This window comes from Nicotiana tomentosiformis, chromosome 8, assembly GCF_000390325.3.
Source record: "Nicotiana tomentosiformis chromosome 8, ASM39032v3, whole genome shotgun sequence".
NCBI classification, from domain to species: Eukaryota; Viridiplantae; Streptophyta; class Magnoliopsida; order Solanales; family Solanaceae; genus Nicotiana; species Nicotiana tomentosiformis.
The window spans coordinates 36,308,626-36,319,836 of NC_090819.1; the positions used below are offsets into that span (position 1 = coordinate 36,308,626).

The 11,211-nt window shown below is 34.3% G+C and overlaps 1 protein-coding gene across 1 annotated transcript; it reads left to right on the forward strand.

Annotated features, from left to right (window-relative positions):
• The first annotated feature begins 10,297 nt into the window (after positions 1-10,297).
• Positions 10,298-10,770, forward strand: LOC138897326 (uncharacterized). Its single transcript, XM_070183291.1, has 2 exons — positions 10,298-10,429; positions 10,546-10,770. The coding sequence occupies exons 1-2, from the start codon at positions 10,298-10,300 to the stop codon at positions 10,768-10,770; spliced, it is 357 nt and encodes a 118-aa protein (XP_070039392.1).
• The last annotated feature ends 441 nt before the right edge of the window (positions 10,771-11,211 follow it).

Consider the following 11,211-nt stretch of genomic DNA (forward strand, 5'->3'; position numbering starts at 1 on the left):
TACTCTTTTCTTTAATTAATTTTGTAAATGTTACTTGCTTGGTCATCCTAATTACTATGTAATAGGGGTGGCAATTTGAGCCAAAACCCATTTGACCAGCTCAACTCGTCCAAGGTTGGGCTGATTATTGACCCGCCCATTTGTTGAATTCAATCTATCTTCACCCAACCTATTTCAGTCCATCTAAAGTTGGGCTGATTTTCAGCCCAAATTGATAAATGAGTAATTTTGTTAAAATAACTTTAAAATATATTTTTTTGGTTGGATATGTTATATATAACCACAACAAGAGAAAAAAAGTCTTATTTGATAATTAAACAATTCATAAGAAAATAATAGGGAATTTTATAGCTTTACCCACAAAAGCTAAACTAATTATCCTTACCTATCCATTAATTTTTCTACCTACCAAATTAATTATTCTTCCTACCCATTGTACCTTTTGTGGGTAATATTATTAGTGAAAGGAGATATGGGAATCGTGATTGTGGCTATGCTTTCATAAAGTTAAATGGAAAGTCATAAGAGGCTATTGTTAAACCGTGAGATTAAATTGTGCTCGCAGGAGACTATTGTTAAACCCGTCCAAGATTGGGCTAATTATTGACCCGCCCATTTATTGAATTTAGTCTATCTTCACCCAACCTATTTTAGCTCATCTAAAATTGGGCTGATTTTAAGCCCAAATTGATAAATGGATAATTTTTCTAAAATAACTTTAAAATATTTTTTTTTGGTTGGATATGTTATATATAATCATAACAAGAGAAAAAACATTTTATTTGATAATTAAATAATTCATAAGAAAATAATAGGGAGTTTTATAGTTTTACCCACAAAAGCTAAACTAATTACCCTTACCTACCCATTAGTTTTTCTACCCACCAAACTAATTACTCTTCCTACCCATTATAGCTTTTGTGGGTAATATTATTAGTGAAAGGAGATAGGGGAATCGTGATTGTGGCTATGCTTTCATAAAGTTAAATGGAAAGTCATAAGAGGCTATTGTTAAACCGTGAGATTAAATTATGCCCACAAGAGGCTATTGTTAAACTCGTCCAAGGTTGGGCTAATTATTAACCGTCCATTTGTTGAATTCAGTCTATCTTCACCCAACCCATTTCAGTTCATCTAAAGTTAGGCTGATTTTCAGTCCAAATTGGTGAATGAGTAATTTTGCTAAAATAACTTTAAAATATTTTTTTTTGGTTGGATATGCTATATATAACCATAACAAAAGAAAAAGAGTCTTATTTGATAATTAAACAATTTATAAGAAAATAATAGGGAGTTTTATAGCTTTACCCACAAAAACTAAACTAATTACCCTTACCTACCCATTAGTTTTTCTACCAACTAATTACTCTTCCTACCCATTGTAGCTTTTGTGGGTAATATTATTAGTGAAAGGCGATAGGGGGATCGTGATTGTGGCTATGCTTTCATAAAGTTAAATGGAAAGTCATAAGAGGCTATTGTTAAACCGTGAGATTAAATTATGCCCATAATTTATTCTTGACACATTACATGAGGAGGAGGGAAGCAAGAACTTGAAAAAACCAACAAAAGGTAAAATAGTAGGCTGCCCATAAAAGTTAAGTATCGAGAAGAGAGAAATAATTATTATTTTCATCATCTACTTCTAATACAATAAATAACATCTCTATGGAATTCCATCTAACACCTCTTTGAAGAAAAACAATTGTAAAAAGTATGAGAACTTTGTTAAAATATTTAAAAAAGGATCCAGTTAAAAATTTTAAAATGACCCAATTATAATATCATATTGTATATTATAACAATATATTATTGTAGTAAACTATATAATATTGAATTATATATTATATACCAAATAGCATACAATATATGAAAATAATATTTTATGTTCTTCATTCGACATTATGCTATTACATTAAAATAGTATACTATTTTGGTATATTGTATACTATTACAGTATACTGTTGCAGTATATTGCACATTATTACAATATACCATTACAGTATATTATATACTATAATAGTATACAGTTGCATGATAGCTATATACTCCTGCAGTGTATTGTATACTGTAATGATATACTGTTAGGTAACCATGTTCTTCTTTGATTATTACATTATACCATTGCAGTATATTGCATACTATAATAGTATATTATTGCAATATAGCTATATATTCCTACAATATATTTTATACCATAGCAATATACTCTTAGGTAACTGTATTCTTCTTTGATTTTCAGCTGAAAGATTCGATCTCAATCACCTCAATCACATCAAATTTCAGTATGAACTTCCTGAAGGTACTATAAGCAATATTTAATAACACCCACTTTGAATCAAACAAGAAATCTTCAAAAATAAAAATTAAGCTTCAAGCCAACAATGGTGGATATTCAAATACACATAAAAATTCATATTTGGGAAGCTTACTTGAAGGTACTATAAGCAATATTTTATAGTATCCACATCGAATAAAATAATAAATTTTCAAAATAAAATTTTAAATTCAGGAGCTTCAAGCTCAACAATGGTGGGTCTTCATACACACACACAAAAATCATAAGGAAAGGAGGTAGAACAATAGCTTGGGTTGACCCTCTTAATAAAGATCGATTTGGTAGAGAAGAAGTAGATTCATTCAAGTCCACTACCAGGTAAGCTTGCAAAAATGAAGCAGAATATTTTTAACATTCTGTACTTCAAATGAGAAGGCACATAGCTAATGCGTGGGCCGGATAAATAGTTTGGGCTGCATAGGTAGCAAATGTAAATAGTTTAGGCTTGGGTATTAAAGGGTAAATAGTTTGGGCATAATGGATATAAAGTGATATTTTTCCAAAATAATACACATTAATTAAAGCTTGGTAAGAGTTGGGGGGTTGGGCTATAAAATAATTTTAGCCATACTTGACCAAATTCATCTCTGCCAAATATCCGCCCATTTATTGATGCAACTCATTTTGATCCGTCAAAAATTAGCCAACCCGCCCATTTGGCACCCCTATGTACCAATATCTCTCTCATCATTAAAGCAAATATTGTGATCAAATTTTTCGATCTTTTCTTCAGAAGCATCACCACAATCGGACCTTTTTTTGCCGTGTCCAACCCCACCAATACCATTCCAGGCTTCTTCTAAATTTATAAAGGAATAATTTACATAAATAAGTCGAAAGATATTATTTACCAATAATAACTATAAATTATGATCTAAGCCTGAAAATATTACCAATGATATACCAATTCAAAAATCTAAGCAAAAACAGGAAGGGATTCTGGAACGAGGCAAATCTCAGTCAACTTTTAATAAATGATACGCCCAAAAATTAGTTTTTACATACGGTGAAAATGTGTAGAGGGTAACGAGCCTTAAGCATATGTATTTAACGTCTAGATTTGACGGGATATCGACTTTTATTTACACTGAAAGCACTATATAATGAATGCACCTTCAGTTTGAATTTTCAACTTCAAAAGAAGGCGCTAGGAGTTAATTGCGCCTTCAGTCAACTGATTTGACTGGTAAATCAGTTTTTTGAAGGCGCATGTATAGCACCTTCGTTCAGAAATAAATCAAAAATAGATATTATTTTCTAACACTCAGCCACGAAATTATGCTCTAAGCTAGAAAATATTACCAATGACATACCAATTCAAAAACCTAAGCAAAAACATGGAGTGATTCTTGAAATGAGGCAAATCTCAGTTAATTTCCAATAAATAGTACGCTCAAAACTTAGTTTTCACAAATGGTGAAAACACATAGAGGGTAACAAGCCTTCAATATATGTATTTAACGTCTAAAATTAGACAGAACATCGACATATGTTTACACAGAAGGGGCTATATAATGAATGCACCTTCAATTTAAATTTTTAACTTCAAAAGAAGGCGTTGGGAGTTAATTGCGCATGCACATGTCGCACTCTCATCAATGCGCCTTCCCTGAAATGTTACACCCCTCCCCTCTTCTCCCATTTTAATAAATGCCCCCCTCCACAACCTCCATTACTGCCCATCGGTTTTCTTCCTCTATCTCTCCCAAGAAAAACACTGAGTCCCTTAAAAGAAAATGATACAAGAATCTTTGAAGGTGAGGGAATACTTTCATCCGAATAAATTGCAGTTTCAAGCAGGTTTTGAAGCATTTTACACTTTCATTCTGCGTTCCCTGGGGCGCAACTTCCAGGTGTAAGATTTTTTAGCGCACGGACTTCACTCCTATTTCATCCCAAATAAGGTTTTGACGGCTCTACACACTCCCAACTCGTATAAAAAGAAGTCTAAACCTATTTTGGAGGGGGAGATGCCACTTTGAGAGGAAAATACAAGCACGAATTACTCGGGAGCAAGGATTCTCAGTTTTTCTTCATCTTTCTTACTCCCCCGATTCCAATTTATGTGAACATGTTTGACTGGGCACAAAGTTTAAGAGAAAATAAAGACTTTTGGAATTTGTGGTGCTAAACAAGTCGAAAAGGGGTCCAGAGTATTTGTGCGGTTATAAAAGCTTCTCTTAAGGGTAAAATTGGAAGTTTAAGCTAAATTGTTTCTAAATTCTGAAAGGAGTCATTCTTTTTGGAACGGACCAAAAAGAAAATAGCTTCACATAAACTGAAATATAGGGAGTAGTATTTTCAACTATTCAACACTTACAAAATTGTTTGGCTTTATCATGAGTGGCTAAAACCTATAAATTCTGGGGTTATGATTTAGCCATGAATATTGTTGTTTGAAGTTGACTTGACCTTGATTATAATTCGTTAATATATGGTTGTTTCTTCAATTATGTGATTAACTGCTTAATTGTCTGGCCAACAGTTAGGTTCTATTTAGTATATATGCTATGCTTGGGAAAGCTACGTCTAAATTAGAGAAGAATTAAAGAGGGTATGATCTTAACTCTTATTGGGGGCAGATTTGTGGTTAGGATAGGAATATACCTAGTCACCATGCTCAATTTGAATATCGTAATCTTAATGCGTTCTTAATAGATTTATTCCATAGGAATATAGACATTAATCTATTTTGAATAGGCGAGTAGTAATTTGAGAGAATACTACGAGAGTAATTACTCAATTAATTAGCAACCATAAGCAAATTTTATGAAAGGGAGAGTTAATTAGAGCGCAATATGATTGGTAAATCGATCACAACTCTGGAATATTCATTTCTACTAAATTCTTAATAACCAATTTTTGTTAGATCAATTAGTTGATAGTTATATTCATTGCTTAGTATACTCATACTTTTAAACTCTGATTGACTCGACTGAATAACAATCTTGGTGAAATTAGTGGGTAGTTGACATAAGTATCTGTGGGTTTAATACTCGACTTATCAATTTATTACTTGTATAATCATGTATACTTGCGTGTGCATTTGGGAGCGACAAGTTTTTGGCGCCATTTCCGGGGACTTGAATATTGACTACTTTACTAGCTTTTACTTTAGTTGTTTATTTCATCAAGTCTAATGTATCTATATTGGTTGCTTTGCTCTCAGGAACTTTGATTAAATGCGAACATTCAAGAGCCAGGATAGACTTCAAGGCTTTGACCCCGAACCTGAAAGAACATATTTCACATGAGGTTAAAAGAAGCAAGGGACACAGATAATCTTCATGCACTTTTTCAATTACCTGTGAACATGGCAGACGAGAAACATATGATTGTTCAGGAGGTGTCGATGCCTAGCATTTCTAATGTCACCTTCAATATTATGAAGTCCAGAATCACTGGACACTTTGAGCTAAAACAGAGCATGATCTAGTTACTACATGCAAATGAGTAGTTTATGGGCTTTCCACACGAGGAACCACAACAACACATTCTGAACTTCTTGGAGATTAGTGATACTTATATCACTAACGGAGTCACCCTAGACTATTTAAGGCTCACAATATTTCCGTTCTCTCTGTTGGGCGAAGCAAAGCGGTGGTTGAAGGCGGAACCGGCTAATTCTATTACATCATCAAATGATCTGGCTAGAAAGTTTTTGGCACGGTTCTTCCCTTCAGGCAAAACTGCAAAGATTAGAAGTGAGATAGTCGCCTTTAAACATAAAATCATACGAGTCTTTATATTCATCTTGGGAGAGGTTCAAGGGGGTGCTCAGAGATTATCCTCATCACAACTAGACAAATGAAGTGTTGGATTATACCTTCATAGAAGGGCTACATACAGAGACACAAATTGTGGTGGACGTTGTAGCGAGAGGTCAAGAGTAGGAGAAAAGCTTTGATTAAATTTATGCATTATTGAACAAATTCTCCAAAAGTAATCCTGACTCGTAAGGAGAGATGGGCAGATACTGTAACGATCCGACTGATCGTTTTGAGTATTTTAGCCATGTTCCCCCATTTATTGTATCCTCTATGTTATACTGTCATTATGTAACTTGCCAGGGTGGTTAGTTTTGGTTTGGGAGAGTTTCGAAGTGAAATAGGACACTTAATCCCAAAGTTGGAAGCTTAAGTTGAAAGAGTTGACCGGAGTTTGCCTTTTGTGTAGATGACTACGGAATGGAATTTTGACAGTTCTAATAGCTTTGTATGGTGATTTTGGACTTAGGAGCATGTCCGGATATTGATTTGGAGGTTCGTACGTCGTTTTGGCTTGAATTGACGAAAGTTGGAAAGTTGAAGGTTTGGAACATTGAGTAGTTTGATCGGGAGTTGAATTTATTAATATCAGGTCCAGATTTTGATTCTGAAAGTTAGAATAGGTCTGTTTTTTCAATTATGACTTGTGTATAAAATTTGAGGTCAATTGGAGTTGGTTTGGTATTTTCGACATTAGTTTTAGAAACTAGAAGTTCATGAGTTCCTTAGCTTGAATTGAGGAGCGATTCATGGTTTTAGTGTTGTTTGGTGCGATTTAAGGCTTCGAGTGAGTTTGTATCATATTTTAGGACTTGTTGGTATATTCAGACGGGGTCCCAGGGGCCTCGAACATGTTTCGAATTGAGTTTGGACCATTTGTTCTTGAAAGAGGACTGTTGGTTTTTCCTATTCTGGTTTCCTTCCACACGTTCGCGAAGATTCTCCCGCGATCACATAGATTCCTTAGGGACTACTAGGATTTTACTCTTCGCGTTCACGAAGTGAGGGGTGCGATCCCGAAGGTTGAGGAGCTTGTGCAGATAGAACGCATGGATGTGACCGCGTTCGCGTATAAGGTAGGAGAGTCGGTGCTGAGGCTCTTGTTGTTCTTCGCATTCGCATGGTGTTGTCCGCGATCGTGTAGACTTGGGAGCTCCTGTCATCGCATTCGCAACTGTAGTCACGCAATCACGTGGTGTCTTTTTTGAGCTGAGGAGATTTGTTCTCCGCGATTGCGAGTGTTTGTCTGCGATCTCAAAAGAGGATAACTGGACAGCAATGTTAAGTTTAAAAAATGAGGGTTTTATTTCATTCTTCATCTTTTGGACTTAGAGAGCTCGGTTTGTGCCAATTTTAAGAAGGAGTTTTAAGGAAATGATTGGAGTAAGTGATTCTAACTCGGATTTGATTATTTTATATAAACTCATCATTGTTTTTACCATTTAAGTTGGGAAAAATTATGAAAGTTTTATAGACCGTATTTTGAGGATTTGAAAGGCGATTTGAGATCGGATTGGAATAATTTTAATATGGATGGACTCATTATCGAATGGATATTCGAATTTTGTATGTTTGGTCGGCGTTCGAGACGCAAGCCCGACTTAACTTTTTGAGTTGACTTTTTGATTTTCTTTAAGATTGCAGCTTTATTATTCAGAATAGTTTCTTATGGTTTGTATTAATGGTATAAAGTTATTTTGGCTAGACTTGAGCCGTTCGGAGTTGGATAATCGCGTAAAAGGCTTACTAGTGGATTGAGTTAGCGTATTTTGAGGTAAGTGTCTTGTCTAACTTCGTGTGAGGGAATTATTCCATAGGATTGGTGTTGTTTTGTGTTAATTGTGGTATGTGAAAGTCGTGTACGCAAGGTGGCGAGTGGGTACACGGAATAAATGTGGTAATTAACCGGCTTGAGCTATGTAGATTCTTTTATGCCATTAATTGAATTGTCATAACATCTTATCTTCATCATCGTTAACCTATCCTTACGTGATTTACTTGACATTGTAAATACTTGTTTCATCTCTTACTTGTTAATTTCCTTTACATACTTAGTTGAAGTTATTGTTCTCTCATTTCCTTATTAATTATTTAACTACTGTGTTCCTTTACTTGAAGTTGTTATTTCTTGGAATATCTTATTGTTGAATTATGGTGTTGAAGTTATAAATGTCGCGATTCTCATTGAGGCAAAGCTTTCCATTTGTTAAAATACCATTCTTGTTGAGTTATTCAGTTCCCATTGCTATTGTTGAGACTCTTGTATATATTGTGGTTGAGCCATGAGCTATTTATTATGAAAATACTATTATTGTTGACTTCTTTGGCAAGTTGTGGTATTGGTCACTTGAGGTATGATTTGTGATATGTTGTGATATTGATACGCATGAAGTGTTATAAGGAGAACTACTTGAAGCCACGCGGTGTGATAAGGTGGGCTAAAACGCGGGAAGCTATTTTGGAAAAATGATTTTCAAAATAAAATGTAAGGCTCTCGCGGTGATATAAGGAAAGACTGTGATTTGATTTGTGAAATGAGACTACGAGGCGGTACCTCAGTAGTGATTCTTGCCGATACCTTTCATTTACATCACTTGTGTTTTGTTTGCATCATTTTTTTGGCATTCTTATTATGCGTTTTCTTCCGTGATGTCTTAATTGCCTAAATTTTAGTGTAACTATACTTATTAGATTTCTTCATTGTATCATTCCATTGTTTCAATTATTAAACTGTAATATACATGTTTAGTTTTTTTAATTTATTCCAGTAGGTGTCTTGACCTGACCTCGTCACTACACTGCCGAGGTTAGGCACGATACTTACTTGGTATTGTTGTAGTGTACTCATACTACGCTTCTGTACATCTTTTTGTGCAGATCCAGGTACTTCATACCAGCCTAGGCACCCTTGAGTTGAGCTTGGATCAGAGACTTCAAGGTATACATGTCGGCGTCCGCAGGCCTCGGAGTCACCCTCTATCTAGATTCTATTTCATTCTCCTTTTTATATATACTATTGTACAAGGATGTTCAATATACTCGTGTAGAGCTTTTGACTCGGTATCACCAGATTTTGGGTGTTATATACAGTGTATTGACTCGTGTATACTTCAATATACTATTGTTTAGGGTGTTATGTTCAATATACGACATCCTACAAACGGAGATTGAGGTCGTGACAGACACACAATTCAAAAATGTGTAGGGTGTTGACACTCAATTTTGATCCTTCGTATTTAAAAATTAACTTCTGTAGGCTAAAAGAATAATAAAATATAGCATTTTGCACATTATTTATCTCTTATGCAATTTATTGATAATTATTCATATTTTTACAAAATATAGGAATTTTTTTATTTTATTGCAATTAGTTAAATACTACCATTTTGTGCATATTTCTAAATTTTAAATAATTTATTGATAATTATCCTATTTTTCAAATATTAGGATATTCTATCAATTTATTGGCCTTTCAAAAATAAAATAATAAGTTACTACATCTTTGTCGTTGTAGTCGACATTTTCAAATAAATACTACAAGATTTTCAAATTAAATAACCATTTCCTAATTTTAGCACAGTCTAGTAATTATATGGAAGCCAATAGAATTTATTTTAAATACGGATTCTGTCTGGTTAAATTAATGTCCCATTAACATCCGACGTGACAAGATATTTAATTTAACTAGACATTGATGTGACATGACATAATGATGATACTTTTTTACACAATGGATAAAGACCCATTTATTTTGTCCTACTCTAAATCTTGCCCCATAAGTTTTGTACCCACACCCACTATACAAATATACTACCCAACACAGTAAAAAACCATAAGTGTTATAAGAAATATCAAATTATAGTGGATGTCTACTCTTCCTCCATGATCTTCATCTCAAATGCTTAATGACATATTCAATGACATATTTTCTATGTTTAATGACATATTCAATGACATATTTTTTTTACTTTTTATGCCTATATGAAGGCCTTGTAATAGATAGGAAAATACACACATTTGAAGAAGAAATAAGAATCTCTTCTATCTTTCTCCATATATCTCTTAGCTTATTTTTTCTTGTTCCATATTATTACTTTGAGTTATATTTTATAACACGTTATCAGCACGAGACTCTACCGTCTCAAGAAGCTCTTTGAGAAAACTAAGGTATAACTTTTCTCCTCTTTTAATTATGACTGATATTATGAAAAGAAAGTTCATTGCTCTTGAAATTTCGGGCAAGAACTATATGACATGGGTGTTAGATGCTGAAATCCATTTAGATGCAATGGGTCTTGGAGATGCCATTAAAGACAAAAATAAAGTATCTACCCAAAACTGTGCAAGGCCTTGATTTTCTTGCGCTATCATCTTGATGAAGGATTGAAGATAGAATATCTCACAGTCAAAGATCCATTTATTTTGTGAAATGGCTTAAAGGAAAGATATGATAACTTAAAGTTGGTCACTCTTCCACAAGCACGATATGATTGGGCTCATATGAGACTCCAAGACTTTAAGTCTGTTTCTGAATATAATTCTGCAATGTTCAGAATTACTTCTAAATTGAAACTCTGTGGAGATACTATCACTGATTATGATATGCTTGAAAAAACGTTCACAACGTTTCATGCCTCCAATATGGTCTTGCAACAGCAGTACTGAGAGAAAGATTTCAAGAAGTATTCTGAGTTGATTTTTCTTCTCCTTGTGGCTGAACGAAACAATGACTTGCTTATGAGAAATCACGAAAATCGACCCACTAGGTCTACACCATTGCCTGAAGTGAATGAGGTGTATTCCCATTATTCTAAGCGAGGAAAAGATCGTGGCCCTGTTCGTGGCCGTGACCGTGGCCAAGGAAGAAATGTTTCTGGTGTTAATCACCCCCTCAAAGAAAAATAACCACCAAAAGTGGAAAGGGCCAAGGGCAAATAGTTCAGAAACTGAATGTTATCGTTGCGGTGAAAAGGGGCATTGGGCAAATATTTGTCGCATACCAAAATATTTGGTTGAGCTTTATCAAGAATCTCTAAAGGATAAAGCTCCTGAAGCTAATTTTGTCTATGACAATGAATTTGACATCACCCACTTGGACGTGGCAGA